The sequence below is a fragment of the Channa argus genome, chromosome 5 (genome assembly GCF_033026475.1).
Source record: "Channa argus isolate prfri chromosome 5, Channa argus male v1.0, whole genome shotgun sequence".
NCBI lineage: Eukaryota > Metazoa > Chordata > Actinopteri > Anabantiformes > Channidae > Channa > Channa argus.
In genome coordinates this window covers 835,355-862,292 of record NC_090201.1, presented here as the reverse complement: position 1 = coordinate 862,292, position 26,938 = coordinate 835,355, and the positions used below count along the sequence as shown (strand labels likewise).

The following is a 26,938-nucleotide window of genomic DNA, read 5'->3' as shown; positions in this document are numbered from 1 at the left end:
TCCTTTCCGAGTTGCTGTGTGTGTTTGTGTGCGTATGTCTTTGCACTACTTGCCAGTAAGATTAGGTTGTCTTGTGTGCTATGTTTGTGCTTACGGGAGCAGGCAGCTGCCGGTGGGTCATCTGCCGTTCGAAAGTAGTTGGAGTCACAGGGGCAGGAGAGGGCGGCTCTGGTCTCTGAGTGGCTATGTTGAGGGCATTTACCACACAGGCCATCTCCCGCCGCTGGCTTATAGAAACCTACCTCGCAGGCTGCAGAGAGAGGGAGAGAGAGAATAAATAGAGTAAATAGAGAACTTGCAGGGAAGGGCTCAGCACTCCCATAATCACTCAGAGCATGATAAAATTGGTAGAGAGTGCAGGCAGAAATGCATGAATCACACTCCTGTAGCAAACTGTGCATATCAACGCAGCTTCAACTTTTTCAAAACTGTGTCATCTCCTCCACAGCATTCATTTTAGGACATAACCCCCCCTGCCCCCTCCTCCAAATCTATGTATAATTACAGGCCTTGTAACCGTAGAGACCACAGAGCAGGGGAGATGAAAGTCATACTTTTTTCTGCTCAGATTTGGGCTGAAAAGGCTCTGCACTGTTGATACTCCCACAGAGACCATCAGAATCCAGACCGTGTTTCAACCTTATTCAGCTCCTCTGATACATATTCACTTTTAACTCCGCGCTGATTAATAATAGAGGGGGCTCTGATAAATATATTCTCTTTCCAGGCAGTTAATAGGCGTCTGCTATGGTAAATGGGGCAGGGGTAAACCTCACATACACTCACTGCAGCAGACACCGCCGTGCTTGTGTTTGCTTTTCCTCACAGGGTAATTTATGTGCATGCTTCCCCCAGAATGCAGCGTGTTAGTTTACCGACGCAGTGTTTTCCTAACCTTTCCTACTGCAAAGACCATTTCAGGTGCTTAGACTTCAAAGGTGCTGAAAGAAACATGAAATTGGATAACCAACACGAGTGAAGCTATAACAAAGTGACTAGTAAAAATGCAGTCCAGAATACTGGCTGAGACGTTTCTAATGTGTGTCTTAAGGAAGGACACGTTGCAATGCTTGTACCTGAAAAGTACACATGCAAATGTTCACCACGGCTTCACAGAAACGCACCTAGACACAGGTGGAATAAATTTGCAATTCTCCTAACAACACTCCTAACCTTAAAAGTGCAAAGGTTTAATTTATCCCTGAAACACCTTCTTACGTTGGATGGAAGAATTGCTACTAACAGCACGTGATCCTGCACTGGCCTCCCAGCTGAAAACACTGCCAGTTGTTTTTATTGCTATGTCCAAAGATTCCACTGCCAGGAGTCAGCTCTGCTGTCTTTGGCAGCACGCAATCATCCTGCTTTATACATAAGTAGCTTTTGACAGGCTTATAAAATTGAAAAGAAAATGAAAATAGTGAATAAAGAAATACAATAAGGGTGGATATAGACTGCAATCTTTGCCCCCCGAGTTGAAACAAATAAAGCGGTAGGGAAAAGTTTTTTAGGTTTCAGCAGGCTTCTCTTTTATCACATGCAATGCGGAAAAATAAACTAAAGCAAACCAATTATAAAGTGGGACACATTGTATAGTAAAATATAAAATATATGACTGTGAATAGTTTATAGTCATTACCTGGCATTTAAGTCAGCGAGGTGCATGTACAAGCAAATCTCATAAAGACTAAAGTCCATATCATACAAACACATGCAAGTCCTGGCAAACTCATTCAAAAATCTGAGATGTTGTTAGTAACATACTTATGCTCTTCTTTTACATATTTAATCATTTATCATTTGCAATATGTGCTATTTCTATGTTGTCAGCACCAGCACTAAGCACATGTTTTTCCTGTTTTGTTTAAGAGTCACATAGCAACACGGTATTGTTTAAATTTGTAAATCTCGTCATGTATTATTGATATTATTTATGGTGATAAGAAGCTGGTGGCTGAATTAACATTTGTGACTGACAGGATGAAACCTGAAAAATCCGTTTAAGTGGAGCGAGACAGTAACTTGTTGTTGAAAGTTTTAAAAACAGCAAAACGTGATGGATTTATGAGTGTGGGGGCAGATGCAGAGCCAGTGGGTGTGAGGTGAGGGGGAGCTGGAAACAGCTTTATAGAAAAGCATTTACCAGCTCAGCTTCCTCTCTCTATTTACCAAGGAATCCTTTGCTGCGACAAAAATGTCCGGGTCTTATTTACAGACATCGGGTTGACATGCCCACAAACCTAGAGGGACCTGCAGTCTTTGCAGTGCACATTTCAGCAAAGACAGTCCAAAGGTTGTGCCAAAAAGTTGATTCGGAAGCCTGACTGTGCTGCTTATTTATCCTGGGATGTCAATAGCGGGCAGGGGTCACTATGTGCAGTGAGTAACCAGTGTTTTAGAAAGAAAGTTCCTGTTTTCTGTTTGTACTACAGGGACCAGCACCGAGGAAGCTTTCTTTGTGTTGGTAGCTTGACGTCTTAATCTAGTACAGTTTTCCCCAGTGCCAGCTTTCTATGAACACTGAGCAGTAAATGAACTAAGCAAAGGTGGCACCAGGGGTTGGTTCATGGGGGCTTGAGCTCCGCAGGTGGGCCTTTAATACATAACATCACCCAGTGGCAGCTGGCAATATCTTTACATCTATATAACTAATGTTTTAAATACACATTAGCTAGAATATCTCTTCAGAACTAATATATATTTATAAAAAAACTTAAATAGTAAATATTAACCGTCATAAATGTTGGTGTTGAATTCAGCTACAGTAAATTAATATTTATTTAAATAGTCCCGTAATTTTTGTTAGGTTTGCTTTATACTTGAACTACATTTCAGATGCACTATATAACTTAATCATTTACTTTAGGATTTAACCAGATTCTCTTGGATGTTTTGGCAACACTGTATTTTATGGGTTCCATATGCTATTTATATGTTACTTAAAATTACGTTTCTAAAGATTCTGACTCAGCAGTTATACTTACAAATATATTTCCAACATATATCTGCAGAATGGACGTATTCTTAACTTCATCTTTGTATCTTTAAAGAAGACAGATTTTTGACTGTTTAGCCACTATTTTATTTGCCTATGACTCATATTCCCAGTTAATATAACCAAAAATTAAAACAACATAACGTGAATAACTGTAAAACGATTCCAAGAAATCAATTTCTAAATATCAGCTAATTTCTAGGAAATTGTCAGGAACATTGTCTGGAAATTATCTAGGAAATACATAGAATAATATACAGGAAAATAGTCACCTTTTTTTTTTTTTTGCATATATAATTTGATGCAGATTGTTTTCACAAATTTGTCGAGAGGGCAATTTTTTCTTTCCATCTTCAGTAGCTTCTTAAGGAACCACAATGGCATTTGCTGTTGGTGTGAAATTAGTGTGAATGTCCAAATCCCTAAGCGACGTAAATACGAGACAATTGAGCCATTTTTCACTTTGCATCAAATGTCCAGGAGTTAAAGCTCTGACATTAACCATTGTGAAATTTAGAAGTGAGAATTAGCTTTAACCCCGCGAACCTACAGCACTCAGCATAACACAGCCACGCACACACCTGCACAAGTGCTGATAATGAAAAACACAGCAGATGCCCAGATATTTACACAAGCGCACTCAAGCACACACACACACACACACACACACACACACACACACACACACACACACACACACAGTGTACTATGTGCGTATCACTACAGAGCATGGGGGTGATGGTGCCCACCGCTTTCACTGCAAGGGCCCTCACCACAGCCAGAAACTATTGCTATCTGCAATAATATCCCAGACTGTTTTCTCTTTTTCTCTTTTTATCCTGTTAATCCCTCCATCCCTTGATGTGTATTTGTGAAGCCCCTGAGTTGAAAAGCAGGTCACGATAAACATCGGAACAGCTCGTTCATCAAGGAGAGAGAGGCGGCGAGGGCTTTGAAGTCTCTGACAGATTCAGCAGGAGTTCTGTGCACGCACACACACACACACACACACACACACACACACACACACACACGTAAAGGGTATGATAATGCAAGAAACACACAAACATACACAAAAGGGGGTCCGATGCAGCCACAGTAACAACATGCATTTATCAACACAAGTGGGTGTGTAAAGGGAGAGAGAAGGTGGGATGTGTCGGGACCAGCTGCGATAACCCTTAACTTCATTTTTGATGACTTGTTTGATCATTTGGTGCTCTGGAGAAATGAAGACATTAATGGAAACAATAGTTTCTTCATGATCAAGAGAAGATTGAAAAGAGTAAAAACTATGAGAGGACTGCGATAAAAGGGAAGAAGGGTGAGCTTGAAAACTGATATTGAATATGAAAAATATAAACATGGTTTCATAGCTAAATAGTTTTGAATGACCACACACTTTTAGCTAATGTTTGCAGCACCTTAACACCAATAATGGGCAGCACAGCTTGACAGACTGGTATAATTAATCATGATGAAAAGATCAGCAACCTCTAGCAGGCTCTACTTGACATTTTCAATTCTCTGTGATTAAGTCAGATTCAGACAGAAATCTACTTTGCAGTACATAACAGCTCGTTAGGCCAGTTCTTCTGGTAACTGAGCTGTTAAGGTTTGGGATGTCACACTCTGTTGTTTTTGTGAGCAGAGTAAACAGTAAATGTCAGAAAGTATGAAAAGAGAGGCTGGTCAAGCAGATCCACAGTAATAAATCAGTCACCAAAGATACTGTAGAAAATACATTACAATAGTACATTGTGCTAAAATATTACATGATATGATAAATATGTACATTATATTTAAAATTTCAAGATTCATTGGAGGATCCAATTTTTCAGAGGCTTAATATGGGGATAATAATAATAATAATAATAATAATAATAATAATAATAATAATAATAATAATAATAATAATTATAATTATAATTATAATTATAATAATAATAATAATGATAATAGGAACTCTATTAAGATCTAGTTCTGTTTGTACCATTCTTTTTTTAAAAATTATCCCTAAAGTACCTTTAAATGTAATATTTTTAAATAAAATCAGCAGATTAAATTACTTCTTTTGGACATAGTATTCAGTAGTTGCAGTGCTTTATATGTCATTTACTCAGTACAATGAACAGATACGTTAAATTACATGCTGGTGTGAATTAGTATTCACAGATACTGAAGTAAAAGACCATCCAATTAAAGTAACTACCAAGGCAGAGGTGCTGAAAGCCTCAGGTTCACTGTATAACATCCATCCATCCAGTCCCTATATTATTCACTTGTTCTGTTCATGGTCTAGGGCTGGACCCTATGCTAGCTGTGAAGGGGCAAGAGGACAGGTCTCCAGTCTATCTCAGGTCCAACACAGAGAGACGTACACAGACAGACAAACATTCACACCTATGGCCAATTTAGAGTCACCACTGAACCTACTGTAACAAACTAGAGTACTCAGAGAAAACCCACGCAAGCACGGGGAGAGCCCCAGATATAACATGTTGTATGTAAATTTAGTAAATTATTTTTAATTAAATTCCAGCAAAGATTCCTGCATGATGCATATGACTTGGCTTTGACTTGTGTCAGGACCCAGTAAGAAATTTACCTCCAGAACAGGCAGGAAGTGCCACAAGCAGGAGAAAAATAAATAGCCGACATTAGGAAAAGTTGCCTAAAACTAACCAAGGCACTATTGTAAAAACTTTTCTTAGTACAGCCACAGACTCCTGACTGATTTCAGGTTATTAGGGACACGGTGAAGGAATAAAGAGGATGTCCAACAAGACAGTCGTGTTAGAGAGAATTTGTTTGTTAGTTAAGTCTGTCATGGACTAATGGCACAACTGATTTAGATTATAACCTTTCTTCTCCATTATTTCAATTGTCTCATTTATTTACAACTATCATACCAACATGTGGGCAGCATGAAGATTCTCGGGCTCCAACTTGCCAGCTGGACTGACGAGTACTCTGGTTTCCCCCCGCATTCCAAACCCATGCACGTTAGATTGAATGGTGACTCAAATATTATATATGAACTTTACACAATGTGTGGAGAATCAGGTCAAGACATTGTTCAGAGTTGCCGGGCCAACTGAATCAGGGAGTTGTATTCTCCCAATAAGCGTTTCCAGGTAATGTCTAAAAAAGTTCAGACTTTCAGTGGATGTCTGAAAACAGCTTATTTCAACCCTGTGATAGACGGGTGACCTGACCGGAGTGTATTCTGGGGCAGCTACATCTCTAGCGCCCCTGTGACCCCTAACCCCTAAGAAAAAGCAGTAAATGATAATACCCAGATGGACAACAATATTTTAGAATAATTGACTAGTAAACAATGATGTTTAACAATGGTTAAGTAACATTCAGTTTTCTGTCCTAGCCTCTTGACTTCCTAGGCCATTCCAAAAGGTTGATTTTGTGTCGGGGATCGAACCAACCGTTGTGGGATTGGTAGACAACCGCTCTACCTCCTAGACCACAGTCGCCCAGGGATTGAGTTAATGACCTGCTGTATCACCCAGCTTCTTGTAAACTTCAGCTTTCACAAAGCCACTCTGACATTATCCTGTAGAATTATTTTGGTGAGCAGTTGCTTCCTCTTGTTGAATGTTTTGGATACAGTTGGCTCATGAACAGAGATGTTAACCAACTCCAGTGAATCAGTCGAGTTTTTTCTCCATTGTGCTATTTGAGTGATCTTTGCTGGATGCCCACTTCTATAGAGAGTAGCCAAAGTACCCAATTGTCTCAATTTATAGACTTTATGTCTGGACTGATAATTATCTAAACGCTTTGCAATTACTCTGTAACCGTTTCTAGCTACATTAAAATCCACAACTCTTGATTGTAAGTGTTCTGAGATCTCTTTTTTGCAAGGCGTGGCCCTTATCAGCTGATGCTTCCACATCTCCTTTCTTTTTTCATTGATTGGACTCCAGGTCTGCTAACACCGGACTCCAGTTGACATGTTCTCCTTACCTCTCCCACTATTTCTTTTTTTTTTATGTTTATGTTGAAGAAAGACATTGTTTCATATTCATTCTCTTAGGCAATGTTAAACTTAACAAACATATTTCAATGCTTTCTTGTTTTGCTTCGTTGAGCATAATAACTTCTGCATAATTTTTTACTAACTTAGCAGGTAATGCATAGGAAGTACAAAATACTTATAAATAATTTACAATTTAATTGGAATTGATCAACTTTGCCTGGTGACTCATTGGTAGTGCATTGGGTTAGGATGGAGAAGCCTGCGGGATTCAAATCCCACCCCACCAGGTGTTGCCCCACCCAGCCACCAAGACCGACCCTGGTTATGGTCCCAAGCCTGGATAAAATGGGAGGGTTCAATGTGCAGAACGCGTTGGCGACCCCCTAAAGCGACAAAGCCGAAAGGCTGCACTGAACAGTTAGAGAGCTTTCAAACTTTCTTTTTTTTTGAATCAAGGTTTTTTTTTCACATTAACATCATACAAAAGTAATTATTTGTTTTTTTTCTTCAAAGTTTTGATATTTGTAGTAAAGCTGTTTTAGTTTTCAGCAGTTTTTATCTAATAGAATGTATTTGTTAGATTTTATAGGATAGACATTTATTTTCACTGTCACAATGTTAGTTACACTGATGATTAAAAAAGGTTTTATTAAGGTATACAACATGTTATGATCAAGGCACTATGAACAGAAGAAGTCAAGGTATCAGAAGAGGGGAGGGGTAGTATAAAGAGACTTCTCTGTTGGTCCCACACTTGAATAAATTGTCTACAGGACGTGGACTTTGGTAAACGTGTGTGTCTCTCCTCGAGTGTGGCTGTTTGCATGTTGCCCGACGTGTCAGTACCTGTCAATGCTCGCTACAGGAGAATTTGCATTACAATGAATCTTAATAGCTGTGTGCGGCATTGTGTGCTGACCTTGATTTATTCTCTGTATAAGTGGGTAAATAAATACACAGGGAAAAAAAGTGTGTGTGTGTGTGTGGGGGGGGGGGGGGGGGGAGGGGGGGGGGGGATGGAGGGTTAGTTGGAGAAAGCACCTCATCGTCCCACACATGAAGAGACTGAGGGAGCAGCGGAGAGGTGGGTCTTAAGTGCAACGTGGGTTGGGAGGTGAAAAGCTCACATCCAGCACACAATGCGGGCTCTGAGCTTGCCCTGCTTCAAGGATGCTAGTAAATCCCGAATGGAAACATGAAGAATAATAAAAGTAAACGTATGTCTTCATATAAATAAAAGTCCCCTAAAATGGCAAAAAGGCAGGAAGTAAGTTTCAAGATTGCAGATGAATTATACTGCAAAATAATCGCTTTGGCTCTGTTTTTCAATTTATCTGTGAACCTACACGCTGACTCATAAAGATTTAATGTTAAAGACAGATTTTGCTCAGTGCAGTTGTGTTATATTTTATCAGTCTTATATTGTACATGAAGTAGATGCTCACAAAAGTTTTTTTTATTTATTTTTTGACTCAGTGTTTAAAATTGTTGTTGATGCAGTCGCCTTCTAACTGTGCTGCAGTTCAAGTCAAGTAATAAATTAAAGGTCCCTTTTTTAATTGTATATATTTACATGGGTTTCATATCTCTGCAGTTCTTGTAGGTTTCTCCTGGGTTAAGCCTGAAGGACAATATAAATGACTCCCTTTATGACATCATAAAGTAAGACAGTTCTGATCAGTCATCATTCAAGTACATTTTTCTGCAAAAGGGATGCGCTGGATTTTTGGTGTACAGGCACTAGAGATCCATGTATATATACAAGAATTATCACAGTGGATTTTGCATATTGGGGACCTTTAGGGCAAATTCTAATCAGGCACCGAATCAATAGTCAAAATTCGAAATGGCCAAAAACAGCTAATACAAAAACAAACAGTATAGAATGTAATGCAGACATTCTTTCCTTTTTATATGTGCATAAAAAAACCACCCAAGACACATAAGTGTTTCTAGATGATGGATTGGTTGATGAATAACTGCACCTTGATCCAATGAAAACCATGTTGAAAGTACCAATAACTAGTGTCAGCTGTTATCCTATTGGCATTGACACTGCTGCTCTATATCAGATAAAACAAGAATGAAAAATACCTCCTTTGCACCTCCTAATGAAAAGTAGAATGAAAAGACAGGGCTTCTTATTCTTACCAGGTCAATGGTGTTCTCTGGTGGATGCTGCTGAAATGTAAAAACCTTCTGTGTTTTGATTTCTGTGATGTGATCTGATTTTACCATAAAAAAGAAAATCATTGACATTCACGTCAATAAAAAACGAACTCATTCAGTTGTTTAGAAAAAGGAATCGGTATCGTTGTATTCAGCGGTCAAAAAATGTGAAGCTGTTTTAAGGAGTGAAAGCTTGTGTCAACTTGCCCAGAAGTTCATCAGGATATTTTTTGAACAAAATGGTCTGAACCTATAAACTGGTTTTCTACATTATCAGTACCCAAAAACTTTACAATGCTGTTTTTCATTTACTCATTCACAAACACATGCAGACAATGACGGCTTGGCTGCCCTGCACTGGGACCAACTTGGGGTTCAGTGTCTTGATCAAGGACACTTTTAGGCAAATCCTGAGCCTTAGCCTGTTTTTATCAATACAATACTGATGGGACCAAACAATATTTGTTTGCTTGCGGGCAGCTGAGAAATTTCACAGTTCTTGCGTTTGCTTAAATTTTTCTACCTGTGTGACCTAGTAATCAAACCGGTGATCAGACACTTGCAGGCTGATCTTCTTTGCACACCAGTTGGTGCAGTGCTGTCTGGTTGTACACATTCAGTGATTGTTGCCTGTTTTTATCAATACAATACTGATGGGAGGTACTACAGTCCACCAATCCCACAGTTGTTGGATTGATCCCCGACTCTTCTGGTCACATTTCAAAGTGTCCTTGAGCAAGACACTGAACCCCAACTTAGCTGCTCCTGGTGAGGGTTGTCCCCCATTGGTGTGTGAATGAGAAGCAGTGTAAAGTGCTTTTAGTACCAACAGGTAGAAAAGCATTATATAGGACCGATAACCATTTACCATTTACTGGAGCTACAGGGCCAAAAGTACCTGCTCCACATGCCATTAGGTTCAGTAGGTGATTATTATGTGATATAATGAACCACTACTCACTTGGTTTAGGCACAGAAACACACACTTCTGATGTTTGACACAAATATGAGGTGTTATAGTTCAGGTTTACAGAAAAAACTTTACCCAAAGTAACATGATAGAGATAACACGGACTGCTTTGAAAGGTTTAAAGTAGGAAACAAATTGGTGTCTCCAGTCCAGTGATTGGTCATCCACCCATCCGCCTTGACCATGTCCCTTCAAGGACTTTGTCAATAATGGACTTTGCTAATGATGACACTCAAGTCCTCTGATTATTAGTGATCTCTGTCTATGACGCACTGGAGCCTTCTGTGGCATTTTGAACTGACCAAATATAGTTATAGTATAGAAAGAACACATGATAAAGGTGTGAGGCATAAATCAGATCAAGGATGTGAAACCATTTGTAAAGCTCTGGGTGTTTCCAGCAAAGTGACCTCTCTCTGCAAAGAGGGAGGAACCTGGTGGATGGAAGACGGTCTGAGCAGGTCTCCATCAATTAGGACTTTAAATAAAGAAACCGAAACGGAACTTTAGATTTTTTTGCTCCTGTGTGGATCCGCCCGACGAAACACAAACAAAGCAGCCTCATCCAACAACGCTGGGCCGGTGAGAACAGTGGTTTTGATAGGGACAAGTAAAATCAAACATGAGGAGATGTGGAAACGGTCCAAAATAATTTTTCTCGTGCCGAAGTACTGTAACTGTGGCAAATTGTATTTACTTTCTCATTGTGCTGCACTGATCACTAACAAGACAGACATTTGTCACTATTGTTGACAAATGTCTTTAAAAATACTTTTAAATGGATCCATAAACTCAATCCATCAGCAGAAATTCAGAATGTATCCAGGTCTGATGTCCTCGACCACGCAGAGTGTTGACCTTGTAAAAGAAGTGAGCGCACTCTTAAATCTGGAGACAAACTTAGCCAAAGGCTCAATAGCTGTTTCCCCAGGGACCATACAAAGCCACTAACAAGCCACGGAAGCTGTCTGAGTGATGGATGAACGTGTCAGGGAGATCAGCTGTGGAAATGGGACACTCACCATCCACATTGTCCCTCCTCTTGCATCACTAGTCGTCCAGACATTACCAGCTGGATTGTTGCTCTGCATCAACCCACCGTGTACCTTAAATGAAGGTGCCCCCCTCCAATTGGAGGTACGCCTGATTTACTCAGTGCTACATCTAGGTGCATGCAGAAAGACAATCTTGGGGATAGAATGAATGAGGCTGGTTAAGCGTCCTCAAAGAAAGAGACATGGAGGGGTTTATCTTGATTATGTTGGGGTCAGAGGATGACACAGAAAGTCACTGCGATCGTTAGTGCAGAAAAGACGTTTTGAATGTAGCTTGCAAGTAAAACGGTTTAGTGACATTTGGGAGTTTCATTTCAAGATTGGTTTTAACAAGTGTGTCACTGATGCTGAACCGCATTTAGATTTCTGTAATAATAATTCATGTACTCACTTTGAGAGTTTAATAGCTGCCAAAGTGAAAAGCAATTGCTTATCCCACCAGTTCTCCAGCAGTATGATCACAGCACATAGTCATCCAAAACATAATTAGCTGACCTCGTTGGGAAAATCGATCTTAACAGAGAGAAGCATATTACAGAGACAGTGCAGTATTGGTCTTTAGCACCTCATTCGCAAACTGGACTTTTCCCCCAAAAAAGAAAGCTTTGTTTAGCTTAGCTCCTCAACTTTTGTTTCCACTGAAGGAGCCATGGGTCTACACTTATTTCCTGACCATAGTTCTAAAAAAATCTTGGTCTATTCTGGGCGTAGTACTTTCTGCAAAAAAAAAAAAAAAAAATATCAATGTGGAGAGTGGGGGACTTTATTTGTTAAACTTTTCTACAAAGAGGTTCTTGGACCTTCTTCCTTGTTGGAAAACAGTATGAGGAGAACCCTCTAGTGCAAATGCATGCTTTGCCTTTTTCTCATTTATAATTGATACTGTTACTACTAAAACTGGAAAAACACTCATTTGAGCCTTCGAGCTCGAGGGTCTGAGCAGCAATTGTATGTGGGTGTTGATTGAAAGTTGAACAGGCAGCTGTCAATAAATAAATTAATAAAGTAAATAAATGACTGAATATTTCTTTTACAGGCCAAGTGCAGTGAGGGTTTGTGTCTGCAGTACCACGTTATTTAGCATATAAAATGACCCACACATATGTTTGCAGACACAATTTAAAGCCATGTGGTGATATTTAATCAATTTGCTGGATGCTTGTTTGGTAGATTCTTATTTGTTCATGAGTGGTGAGATCAAAGAAGAATCAGAATTGTCCATGCTGGTAAATACTGCCCAAAAATATCTGCTGCAAAGGTTTGTTTATATGCTCGACCTGCTATACTTAATAAGAACCATCTAACATTCAGCAAAGGTCGGTTTGATCAGTGCTTGGAAAAAACTTCTACAGTCCATTAGAATTAGAGAAGATTATAACATTAACAGCTAAGACAAAAAACAAAACAAAAAAAAAACACAAAGTATAAAAAACACAAATCCGTATTTATTTTAAACCACATTTGTCATTAACTTTTTAATGACTTTTTTAAGTCTCATAGTCGTCTGTGTGCATGTGCTGCTTAGTTTAGGAAAAAGACTCCTGCTCCTGTCTGCTACTTGTCTCCTGTGTGCGCTGCGCTTGCTGCAAAAATACACCATCAAAGTGCATTTTAAGAACAGGAAAGGTTGGGAGCACAGTGCTGATGGTCTCAATCCTCTTTCAGATGTCTTCATCTCACTTCCTCGCTCTGTCCTGCTACAATAATCTTATTTCACTACATACAATTAACAAATGAGAAAAGCCAAGTGATTAAAAAAAAAAAGATTTTAGCAAAATATTTCCATGATTATTCAGCAGGAGGCTTAGCCTCTTCTAACTTCTTCAACATGCAGCCTATGCACAACCGATTCCACTCTAGAAGACATAATTTGTCTTCCTGAACAACATTAACATGACAGAAACTAAGGCAAACAACAAATACGGCGTCAATGTCTTCAGTGCATATACATTCCTGCCTCCCCTTGCCTCCGTTTGCCTCCCTGCTGGGTTCACATCAATTCCATCAATGAAGCCATCACAAAGGGAACATTACCGCAGTGTTTTCCTGTGAAAAAGGCCTGGTAATTACAAATCAAACGAGACAAATACATCCCGGTTAATAAGCGTTAAACGGATGTTAATTATCCGATTGAATGGCTGTCACCATTAAACTGTGTGATGGAGGGAGAAGGAGGAGGAGGGGGAGAGATGGCGAGGAGAGCAGGGGAGAGGGTCAGGAAGGGGAAGGGGAAGGGAAGCTCCCCCCCCACTCCCCCCCAAAAAAAACAGGCATTCTGAAAGAAGCAGATTGAGAAGATCAGACGTGTGCAGCGCGTATGTCGGAAATGCAGTGGAGAGAGGAAAGACGTGGGGAGAGGCAGCGGGGGGGGAGGGAGGCTAAACTTTTCTCTTTCTGGCATTAGCAATCGCTGCGATGCATCAGAGGGGAAATTAATCAACTGTTTTTGATTATTTATATATTTGAAAAGGACAAAGTGCGCTGAGGAGGGAGCTGAAGAGAAGCAGGAGTCACACTGAGCTAATACGGTCACAGCCGCTCTAACAGGCAGCTCCAGTCATAACATATCCATCTGGGAGGGATCAAAAAAAAAAAAAAGAAAAAAAAAGTTCACACACTTAACATTCAAAGCAAGGTACAAGTCCAGTTTGATTCATCAGGCAGCCAACATAACAAGAGGGGCATTTACATTTGGATTAGCGAGTTCAGACAGAACGGCTACGAACCTGTGTTTCAGGCTGAACGTCTGTTTGAATAATTAAAAAAAAAAAAACCCTGTCATGTAAGGAGACAGATCACCAAGACACAGAACTGATAACAGGAACACACTGACCTGAATAGGGCTTAGACAAAAACAACAACACCTCCAATGATGTGATTAATCTTTGATATCTGTGATGTGATGTGTAATTTGGCTGAATTATGTGAGTTTCCACAGCTCCGGGTCTTTTGTTTGGTGAGAACAATGTGATAAATGAGTTCTTGCTTTTGTGGATCATTGCTCCATCACAGTTTCTAAGCTAAATAAGCAACACACACTAACGCTAATTGTATCATGAATAAAGGCAAATTCTTCTTGTAAAAGGGGTTAAAAACTTTTCTCATTTCTCAACATTCTCTGTCTATCGTTTGTGGTACTATACTATATGTGTACAGTATAATACACTAGTAAATTAGCCTCTTACTTCTTTCTCTGTAGATGGCAAATATCTACTTGATGCTATCTAGATGAATAAGCAAAAAAAAAAAAGGAAAAAAAAAGCCCTGTTGGTTCCTCTGCTACTTAAAAATGTTACCATTTATTAATATAAATGAAAGCTTAAGTTAAGTATTATTAACATTAGAGTCATTGAGCTAACTGTTCATGAAAGCTGACATCTGCTTTAAAAAGGATTTTTTAAACGATGATTTCTTTCCCGTAATATCCACCACTAAACTAAAATAAGTTGACAGAGACGTTATAGCAACGGTTGCAGATTTGCCTCTAGTTGACGAGGGGCTCTACACCCAGAATAAGTACCGTTATTACTCATTATTCAACACCTTTTACCACTTGTGAGCATATTTATATGTCATTGTTTTTCGTGTAACTTAATTAATGGTAATTGCATTATTGATTTGATAATTGTAATAGCAAATTTTCATATGCACAAATCTACTTTCAAAAACAGTCTGTCTCCTGACATTGTACCTTAAATGGCTACAAATATGTACCTTTTACTTCTTGGGAACATATATGTACCTTTTTGGCCCTCAAAAGGTACATATAATAACTGGGGGCACATTAGAGTTGACCGAACCCTGCGGGGCAGAACTGAACTCCTACTTTACCCCTATTTCTGAGAGTGTGTGTCACACTCTACCTTTATTATTTCCAGAGGAACTACTGCCTGCGTGCTCTTACTATTGCACGTCATTACCCCCATCACGCTCACACACATAGAGCACTGTATTAATCCGCTGCCGAGAATAGTCCCCATACACTCCTGCACTCTACGCGATGTATTTGCAGGATTATGTGTGTTACTAACAAATGAGAATATGATGGTAATTAACACAAATTGCAGATTGCTAAACTAATGGACAGAACACATTAGCTATTTGTTCCCAAACAACATTGATTTTCTGCCAACAATCTAACGTTACATTACAGCTTCCAGTTTGGAACGTACAGTATTTCCTCAAAATAATAAGAGTAGTAATAATGATACCAAAAAAAAAGTTACTGTAGCTTTAAGACACAACATTTTTATTTTATCAAAACCATAGAAGGAGACTCTGGTCAAAGATGGGTCCTTTCTAAGCTTTATTATTCAGCCAAGCCATCTCTTTGCAACTCAGTTATTATAAAAACATATAGCACTTCATTGTTTCAAAATTACCATTGCCTTGGAACATAATGCATCCACTAATTACTTTCCCTAAAAATATGATCACAGCTGCAGCTAAGTTCCATAGGAATGTAAGTTCTATAAGACAAGATTAAAAATGCAGATGTTTTTATAGAATCGTAATTATTTGAATTTTGCCAGCTTTCGACATTTTAGTTTGTAAGTAACGAGTAAACATTTTGTCCTGCTTTGTATAATTTGGATGAATTCTAGCTGCGTCCATCTTTACATGTGACGTATCAGTGGACTCATCGGTTGACAGACAGATGATTACTGCATGTAAGATGCTTCTTAATAACAGCAATTAAACAGGCCACGTAGCTAAATGTGGTTTTACTCATCAGGGGCTTTAGAGCCTTAAAACTTTGCCTGGATGGTGCTTCATGCCTAATCATCACTGTTTTCATTAATGAACAAAGTAAAAAGCACCTTTTCCTACGTCCTTAGATCTGACAAATATCAAATGTACTTTACTGTCAATTTTAAATTTGGCAAAGTTAAATAAACAAAACCGTACAAATTGTAGTGTTTCCAAGATAAAGCCTTTGATGTATTAGTTGGCTAAGAGCTATTAAACGTTCTACTGGCATTTTGTCAGATTGTCTGAATGTGAACTGTTGTTTACAACAAGAACTGACTTTACATAGAATATTTCTATAGTCTCGGTTGTATTTATATAAGGAATCAAGTGACTTTGATGGAAGTCTCTCAAACAACAATGTCACAAGCTGGTCTCCCACTTGAAAATGCCTGCATCATTACGATTCACGACACACACACACACACATACATTCAAGCAGCCACATCCATACAAACTCAGCTCCCTTCAGTTGGGGCCTGGAAGAGGGAGAATTAAATGACAGCGCCCTGTGTGCACATCAGTTTAACTCAACAAGAAGTCAGGGCAGAAAATCATTTGAAGAAGTCCTGCAGTCCCTTCAGACAGAGGCTGCCAGCTTCTCAGTGATCTGCTATCATGTTGCCTGTCTCTTTACTGTCAGCACTAATAGCTCTTAGACACTGGACTGGGACATGGGTGGCTACTGCAGGCCAAGGGTGGCACACACTCAATCAATAATTTACCCAGCAGCTCTCGGCCTCTTGTGTGTGTGCGAGTGTGTGTGTGTATTCAGATTTGAATTAAGCATTCATATGGGCTGCACATATGAGGATTTGTTTGTGAGAGTGTGTCGTTGTGTTGCTGGGTCTGCGAGTGTGTGCACCAGTGTGAGCATTTGTTTATATATAGGTGTGTGTGTGTGTGTGTGTGTCAGCAAAGTTGCTTTGTGTACTGATGTGTAGCCCTCTGCACCTGCTGTGGAGATAGGACTTTGGCCAATCACAACAAAGATTGGAGGGAAGTTTGAGTGACACAACCGTGCCGTGTCTGGCTGAGATATGATTCATTCTGTTATCGCTCTCTCGCTCCCTCACACACGCGAACACACACATATTTGTTTTCGCGGCTTGTTGGGACACCAGCTTACATGGATTTCCTGGAGACGTACTCTAACCTTAACCGTAACCAATCGTTGTCTGACTCTAGCTACCCTCACCCTTAATTCAAACCATTACTCTAACGTGTATTATTTAGATGCTGAGGATTAGCATTTGGTGGGAAGATGAAGCCCGACAGTAACAGCTGAAAAAGGTTCCCACGCTGTGTGTGATACAGACACACACATACATTCTCATGATGGCTTAGCATTAAAACGTTTATTAATGCCGTCTCTTCTCATGCTGCTTTTACTCTCACCTTGTTCTTTTTCCTCTGTTTTCCTCTTGGCTTCTTTACTTTCATCCTTTCTCCTCCTTCATTTTCTCTTGTCTTTCCTATTTCCTGCTCTTCCCTTGTCTCTCAGTTCCTCATCTGCTCTCCTTTGCTCTACGTTCTCTTTTGCTGTTCCCCCCCTTTTTTCCTCTGATTCTCTCGACATTGCTTACCTCCTCGACTCTTCTTCTTTCTTTTTTGGTTTTCTTTTCTTGTCCTTTCTCCTAATTCTTTTGTTTCCCCTTAACCTTCTCTGCTTCTGTATTTTTTTTTAAACTCCTGTTTCATTTTGTCTGCCGTTCTCTTTCCTTCTGCTCCTCTTCTTCTTTGCATCCTTTGCTCCTCTCCTCATTCACGCCTTCTTCCATCACTCCTCCTTCCTGTCCTTTCCCATCCTTTTCTCCTGACTGACCAATCAACATCGACCCATGAGGGCTACCCAGACACACAGAAAGACTAATTAGTTTTGGCACAGCAACAACAATTCCCTCAGCACTGACGCTCACACACTCAGATGTACACTACTCACAAGTTTAATGAGACCCACACATCTGGACACACACATTTGCACATTAATGCACACATTCCAAACATCTCAATTCCCAAAGCACAGCATGCGGCCCAGCAGCTGTGGGAACTGTTGTTTTGTGCTTTTTTTTAAGTTTCTGTTTAGCCACATCAGTGTGGTTGATGTTGCTCTGTGGCTGCATTCTGTGTGTGTCCAGTATGGACATAATGACTTTCTGCTAAAGAGCAAAAACTCTAAGGCTCAGTAAGCCTCCACAGCCCTTTGGTTAGAAACTACTTACGTTACCTTTATTTGGAATCAAATGTGTGTGAATATTTAAAAACGCTGATTTCATTTTTTTTTTTTTTACTTTTCATTAGTTTTGTCTTTTAGTTTTCGTTTGTGTCCAATCGCTCATATTTATCATTCTATCTTTTTGTAGCCCTATTCTCAGCAATCCAACTTTGCGAATGAAGGTCATCAGTGACCATTGACTATAATCACCAAATGTCATCAATAATGTGGAATTTTCCGTTAGGAGAAATCGTGATTTGTGAAGTTGAAATGGAGTTGATACTTGCCTGGTCAGTGCCAGCCAGAATGTTCACTTTGGTGTCTGGTGAAAGGGTGTTAGAGGATTTAAACTTAGGTGTGTACATTTGTGTTGCAGTGTAAAAGAATAGGAGTGTGTGTGTGTGTGTGTGTGTGTGTGTGTGCGCGCACACTCACACCAGGCAGTATTTCCGCCCTGAGGCTGTGAGCGTGGGTGTGTTTCTGGTGCCTTGGTGTCATTTGCCTCCAAACAGTAACAATGTTGTTGATCAGCAGTTGTTTACAATCCGCCAGAAGGACGGAACTAATTTGATCACTCCGCAGTCCCCTGTCTCTCTCTCTCCGGAGACCATTTCAATTTGAGCTCCTCGTACGTTCCTCGATAGCAAGCCGCCACAAGTTGATTCTGACAGCAATTATGAATATCGTGTTCCACTCAAGTGGCCATGAGCCGGGGAATAATGAAGTTCTCACCAAATCATCTGTTCCCCAAATCACTTAACTGCATCTTCATTAGAAACCAGGAAATCATAGTGGGACTCGGCTAAAAGACGGAGCTGTTACATAGTGGTTGGTACATGTCAAATTAGATTTATAGCCCTAATATCACCTTAATCTCAAATCCAAAAAATAAATACACCTGTCTGTGCTATTTGCCCATTTCAGTGCTAAAGCCTTTGATGAGTCAGACTGAATATCCACACGTTTTATAATTTAAATCTTACACACAAAAATATACTGTAAATATGTAAACACAGGTGAATAACCACAGAGCAAACCCCCGTATATTACGCTACACTAATGGGTATTAAGGATCGTCCTAGAAGTAGCTGTGACAGCAGCGATTAGTTAGTTAGTTAGAATGGGGCAAATATCCCACAACCAGTGTATTATTATTTATTCTGTAAACTGCCCTGAGATGACTTTGTTGTGAATTGGCGCTATATAAATAAAGTTGAATTGAATTGAATTGTATCCTACATGACAAGCATTGTAATATCAAGCTTCCTCTGGGGTCATACAGCTCCAACCATATGTATATGTACTTTTGCATGTATGCGAAGCAATTCATCATTGTTACAAACCACCAATAATTATTTTCAGCCTGTTTTAATATACACTGTAATGCTTATTTATTAAAATTCTCACTGCTTTTGATTCACAGCTGTAGTCAAGTCTTCATAAAATACTTCTAAATAATGGTGACAATTCAAGGTGCTTCACATCAGCACAACAACGACAAAAAGAAATTAGTTATATATCTGCAAAACAGACATTTACTCAATACTCACACAAAAGTGCAAGTACGAAAAGTTCTTCAACAAAAGGAGAACGACAACAATTTGTTTCTCAAATTGCACAAAGTACACGCTCTACATGTTTCTGAGTTTACTAGACTTCCTTCACATGTATGTTTTTTTGGAGAAATTTTAAATGTTCGGGTTGAAATCAATTGACACAAATTTCAGAGAAATTATCAACATCGTCACAAATATTTTATCCTTTAATCATTAAAAAAAAAAAAGCTAATGTTGAATACTACACACCAAACTCAACCGTTTAAAAGAAAAAAAAATTATTAATGTCGATTCATTTTACATTTTTAGTGTAAACTGAAAACAAAATCTTAGTAATCAATTAAAAAAAATATCTTCTCGCAAACAGGCCCGTAATTAAATGTAAAACATGGGCAAATAATTTGTGATTAATTATCTACTCAACATTTTTCAAACTTTAATACTCTTATGGGCATAGGTGAGAACATGTGGTACTGATTTAGTAAAAATAATGAACTGACAACCAGGTAAAATTCATTAATTACTTTCTAAAGCAGCAAAGTGGCATATGCTCCTTTATCCTATTAGCTATATATATATATATATTATTTTTTTTAATTAATTTATTTATTTTTGTCCTTTCGTTTAATCCCGTGAGTTCAGTGTCGCCACAGTGGATCATTGTCCACATGTTGATTTGGCTCAGTTTTTACGCCGGACGCCCTTCTTGACACAACCCTCTCCAATTTCTACCGGGCTTGGACCGGTACTGTGCAGCTGGGGAGGGGAGTGGACATATAGCCGGGACCAGGGATCGAACCACTCACCCTGTGGTCCGTGGATGACTGCTTTTACCAACTGAGCTACACAGAAGGACCAAACCTCAGTCAAACTTTTACCAACGCTGCATACAAATATTTGAATTGTTACTATGGCGTGTTAATGAGTGACTGACATAGATTTCCACTGCACGTTCGCTAACCTACTTTGGCTTTATGAGTCGAGTGAAACCTGAAAACCTGGTGTGTGAAATCCTTTTCCTCTGCTGATGTTAGAACCGAAAGGTTTCCTAAAAAAACAACTTCAATAAAGGCACCTTTGTACTGTTAATACATGAGTGAAACGCACTCTTACTTATTTCCTCTGCCTGAGGACGACACACCAGTCACCCTGGATGTGTGTGTCCTACAAATACAGAAGGGTCACTGCAAATTCAAGGGCAACCATGACATTTATACCCTGCTCACAAGCTGTCACTGGCTTTTTGCATGGAGTGACAAATGGTAGCAGCTTACTGTGCAAAATGCATATAGGTTAGCAGGTTTGTATCTGTTTGTGGTGAGAATCTCCATCTACCAATTAACTAGTAGGCTGACAAATAATTGTAGTAGAGCACAATATTTTCCTCTGAAATTTCCTATTTCCAGTAAAGTGTAAGTAGCACAAAACTGTACATGAGTAAATGTAAAAAGTTCCACCGAACATTTAAATGACATTAGCATGATGTTTGTGAACATATATATACCCTTCATTAAATGTTGTCTTTTCTGGTCTTATTAATCATTTAATTTTTTGGAAAAAAATATATTTAAAAATCCATCACAACTTCCCAATCACATTTTTAAATGTACTTTTTTTTTGTTAAAGCAGAAGCTAAAAATCCCCAGAATATTTAGTTTCCAATTGTATTAAATATAAAAACGCAGCAAATACAAGAGCGATAAACTTACCAGCAGTAGCTGAAATGTTGTTGACATACTGTACGATATTAGCTATTTCAACAAAAATAGAAAAATGAACTGAGCTATAGAAAGTTAATTACCTTTAACTGTTTTAAAAGGAAACTTCTTACATCTTAAAAAGGGTGAAAAACCTTGTATGCAATAGAAATATGGGATGAATAATCAATAATCATACAATACATACACATACACATGAAACTAACACCTTCCCCACCAGTGTCAGCTGCTGTAGTCTGATTGGGACCTGTGATCCAGGGCCAGTGAGGGGGCTACACCTCATCAGAGACGGCCACATACAGATCTGTCTTTGCAGATTTAGTGACCTCTGTGTGTTTGTGCATGTCATGAAATAAAGGAAATGAAATGAATATTAGATCCTCGTTGTTGTTACCTGCTGCCTTCTTACTCTGATATTTGTCTGCGGTGCCACCTTGTAGGATAAAGATCACATTCTGTGGGTCGAGTGTCACAACTTTTCTATTTTTCTCTTGCTTCTCCATTTATGTATCATTTCTCCCTTTCTGCATGCTGCTGCTGCTGCCTTGGTATTTTTAAGACCCCTTCCTCAGCGTTTTAGTTTACAGTTTGGTGTTGGGAGAGTGGATAAGACTGAAAGTTGACTGATTTTTTTGTTTCTAATGCTTTATACTTTTGGTCAAGACTTTTAAGAACTTATTCATGGTTTCATATATTATATTTTGCTGTTGGACTAGACAAGTGTGTTGTAAAAGAACAGTGCCCTCTAAAATATATTAGGTATAGAAGCAGCAAATACAACAAATATAAATATGAGATATCTGAGTACTTTCCGTTCCACTATTGTTCAAATGACACTACAAACCGCATTTGCTTCATTTCCTTTGCACTGTTCACTCTGACTAATGTACAAATTTCCCAAATGTTATTTTTTTTTCCATGCTTTTATATTCAGAAAAGAATCAAATAAATCTGAGGTCATCAAAATCCATAATGATCTAGATAGATCCAAGTAGTTCACCTAAAAACATTTGATTTTAACGGTGGCCCTAAGAGCTCAGGCCACTGCAAAGAGAGAAAACACAAAAAAAAAAAAAACGAGCAAAAAAAGAAAATAACTATTTCATTAGTTTTGCAACACAGGCACAGTATTAAGAAATGTGCTGCAGAAAGCTACAACACAATGACAATGTCTCTGGGGGCTACTAAAAATACGTCTACAGATCTAAATGCCCATCACTTTTTAGTGTCCCCTGAAAAAAAGCAGTTAGAACGTCAGTTGTCTACAATGGTTCTGGAGGAACCGGCTTTCATTTGATCAACTGTAATTAGTTCTCATACACACAAACACACAACTACATGATGAATTGTCTTTTTCTCATTGGTCTCAGAGGAATAAGAAGCTGTTATTCTAAACTGAATTAAAACAATAAAAGCATAAAGAAGAAAGGTTTCAACTGCAGACGAGTCCCACAGGAATAAAGATCCTGATGTTGTTACAACAATTAGGACTTAGCAAAACTCCAACAAAAAATGATCGAATCTGATCAAACTACATTTGGATGAAGCAGTTAGAACATAAAATTGTATCAATGAAGAACAAAAATGTATTTCTGAACTTTATAGTAAATATTTTATGTAGCCATTTTTTTTTGTTTTTTTTGAAGTTGGAACCAGGTTTTCAGGAGGTTTAAATTCTGCACACAACATATTGAATACTTATATTTGAAGGAATGTTGCAGCATAGAAATGTTGGCTTTGAGTATTTTCAGACTCAGATCACACATATTCATTGCAGAGGTTATAAAGAATACATATTGTGCATGACCTCTTCAGCGAGGGATGATGATATCAACCTGCAGGGAAAATTCCATGAGTAAAACTATTTGTTAAGGGCTTGATGTAGTGTATTTGTAGTAATTCCGTTATATTTGAGTTCCTCTTGTAGCAGCTCCTGTTATTTCCTACACACCCAGTCATAAATCACATTAAAAAGTACCAGAAGCATAGAGACCTTCACAGAGTAGGAGGACCGATTGTGGTCCACTGACTGAGCAGACGACCAAGCTAACACACACACGTATGAGTAGGCACTTCTGTGTGTGTGTGTGTGTGTGTGTGTGTATGTGTGTGTGTGTGTGTGTGTCAAGCATGGATGAGCTGACTAGATGTGACCAGCCTAAGTGTGTGTGTCTCCTATCAGTGTGTCCTCGATCGCTCTCACTGTATGGGGCACTTTAGTCCATTCTGCACTAGTACCGGGAGGCAGGCATACACACACACACACACACACACACACACACACACACACACACATGCTCACAAACACACAGAGTCACTGTTTTGAAGTAAACTCAAATGGACGAGGGCTCCAGTCAGCCCCTCCACTACAGTCGTCCTCCCTCCACCCTCCCCTCATTTTTCCTTCGTCTTCCAGTGCCTCCCTCCCTGTGACACTTAAAATGACATGTCACGCAACCCTGTGCTCACACACATGCACACATACACCCACAGACACAGACGCACACTCACATGCAGCATGTCGTGCTCTCAGCCAAAGTTCTGCACCTTTGTCAGGGGAGAACCACTTAAACACGCTCATATACACAGACCTATTCACACACATTCATGTATTTTTTTTACATGCACACACACACACACACACACATTTTCACCACTTAAGACGTTTTCCTTTCACCATCTCGTGCCCTCTCCTCCTCTCTGTGTCTTGTCTGGTCTCGTGTGTGCGTGACTGTGGCTGGCTCTGGCGAGGGTGAATTAGCACGGTGACCCAGTTTGGTGCCAGAAGACACAAGACGTCAGCGGAGGATATAGTGAAGTGCTTTTTTTTTTTTCCACTGCAGATGCACCTTCTGCTCCAGCTGCGGTGATGTAATGGTAAATGAAGTATAGGGTAAAAACATCACCTCTGTCTGAGGATTATCCTAAAACAAATGAATTTGCTGTTCAGAAACTTTTATGCTTTATGCTTTTTTGAGTTCTGACTTAAAACTCTGAATTTTGGGGGATTTTCTTTCTTCTTCTGACGGTAAGAATTCTGACAAAAAAGCCAGGATTCAGATTTTTTTGTCAGAACTTTGACAACAAAGTCAGAAGAGAATGTTGTGTTGTCCTTCCAGTGTTTTCTTTAGTCTTTCAAGTAAAATTGGACTGTCACATTCTGAGACAGAGTCAAAATTTCAGTCAATTTTATTGAACAAAAAAATGTAAAAGTAAAAAAAAAAAAAAATCATACTGATGTCAGAATTCTAAGAAAAAAAATTCAGAATTCAGATATTTACAATCAGAAGTCTGAGAATAAAGTCTGAATAAAAAAAAAACAAAAAAAAAAACCAGCTCAGGATTAAAATACGCTTTACGCTTTACGCATACGTTTTATAGCAGTCGAAACCCTGTAGACGACATCTGTTCCATAAATAAAATCAGAAATTTTTTTCATCCTGATGCTAAGTGGCCCTGCTAACTGGACACACACTCACACAGCACATGCACACAAGGGCACATAAACTTCACCTCCTGTTAAAAACATTTCAACAAGGAGCAAAAGGGTGGGACAACAGAGGTGTGTGTGTGTGTGTGTCTGCGTAGGGAAGAGGAAGGGGAGGAGAAGGGGATGTAAACCGGTATTGCGTGTCTAGTTCGGCTCGTTTAGCTGACAAACTGCTTCTAGCGTTTAATTATCCGACGCTCCGTGATTAATAGGTTTTAATTACTGTAACCCATGGCAACCTGAAACATGCTCAGGTCTCCGAATGAGGTCAGCCTATCAAAACTCCATGAAGGAAATCAAAAAAGGCATAAACAAACAGAATGTGGGGAGAAAAAAAAAATAAGAGCTTCTGAAATGTCTCCCTTATTATTCATCATCTGCATCTGAATGATGGAGGAGGCTCAAGCTCAGCTCAGCTATTTTCTTACCATTTACCTGCTCAAGAAAAGTGTTAGACCTCAGAAAAGCTTTTGACCAGACCTTGAACTTCTTCACTTCATTTATTTATTTCTTTTTTTTTTTTACACAGCCAGAGCTTCAAACAGACTTTTTAATTCGTTGGAAATGTTTGAACCTTTACAAATTCATGTGTTGCTTCGAAAGTTCATTTTTTTATTCTGCTGTTGCTTCTCTGAGCTGAGAGGAAACTTTCACACAGTTAAATAAATGGACATTTTTAATTTCATGACCACTGATCTATTGATAAAAGACAATCAACATCTGATTCGGTTACCAACATAATAGAAACAATAAACAATAAAATAACTAAATAATAATTAAAATGTTAATAAATGACTTGAATAAAACTTCACAGAAATGTTCTGTTCAGTAACTTTTTGCAGATGTCTCAGTTCAGAAGGACACAGTATCAGGCATGGAATATAACACATTCGATATTTTAGTTCCCTCAGTGTTACATATACCAGAGAGCTTTAGTTATAATTCATTTTGATTATTATGACTTAAAAATATTAAAGATGATGTTCTGTTAAGAAATAAAGTGATCAGTAAATAAAAGTAGCTGAAATAATTTTCAAAAAATCTGATCTAACTGATCTGGAAGGACTAACCAGAGGAGATAAGACGACTTAAACTTTTAGATCCCTCTTGCAAACAGCTTTCCGTTAAACAGTTTGTGTTTTATTTATTCATTTATTATTATTATTTTTTATCTTGTTTATATGTGTAATATACAGTTGGGTGCAAAAGTTTGCATCGCTTTAATTTGAAATTTCAAAAACAGTAAAATATAGATTTTTTTAATATAACTTAATATTTAATGCACATTATGCTATAGTACAAATTTTCCTTCATTAGAAGCTGAAGTAAATTTCATTTATAAAGGAGGATGGCAACTTAAGTACTGGTGTTTCATTATTTTACGATAAATTCATTAAAATCAACCTTAATTTCCGATGAAATAAATATAAAGTGATTAAATGTTTATAAAAATAATCTAATTTTGGCTTTTCAAAATAGGGAATATCAAGTTTTTGAACCAAACTGTATGATAGATTGATATTATTAATCTAAAAATTAGAAATGAATAATTAGGAATATAAGCATTCGCTGACTTTCCTTCTTTTACCAATTTTAATAAAGTCCTTTGCACTGTACTGTGTAACATTTTTTTTTTCCTTTAACAGAAGGAACAATAAAATGGAATTTAATCCTTCACAGAAACACGGACTTATAGTCTTATACTTATAAATTGCATAAACAAAAAGCTCTTAACCTTTCATACATGTGTAATAATAAGCCAATTGCTTAAACGTAATTTCAAAAACATGGCTCACAATTCACATACAAGTAGCAGAGGGTAATAAATTATTCCCTTTATCTCTTTATTTTGGTACTAATTGTACTTGTTTCCATTTTTTAAATTATTGATATCACAATTAACAACATAGAACAGAGTAAACATAGAATCAAACAAGTTTCGCTGGTTCAATTCATTTATAATTTAATCAGCTCATTCTGGTGAAAATGCCATCTAGATTTTTCTCAGACTGCTGAGTTACATA

At 38.5% G+C, this 26,938-nt stretch overlaps 1 protein-coding gene across 7 annotated transcripts in view; it reads right to left on the bottom strand.

Annotated features, from left to right (window-relative positions):
- epha8 (eph receptor A8) overlaps positions 1 to 26,938 on the bottom strand; it is a 122,256-nt gene that overhangs the window by 35,261 nt on the left and 60,057 nt on the right. For all 7 annotated transcript variants that reach the window (XM_067505299.1, XM_067505298.1, XM_067505297.1 and 4 more), the window contains one exon: positions 95 to 250. In XM_067505299.1, the coding sequence (XP_067361400.1) occupies positions 95 to 250 (156 nt within the window). The remainder of the gene's footprint in view (positions 1 to 94; positions 251 to 26,938) is intronic.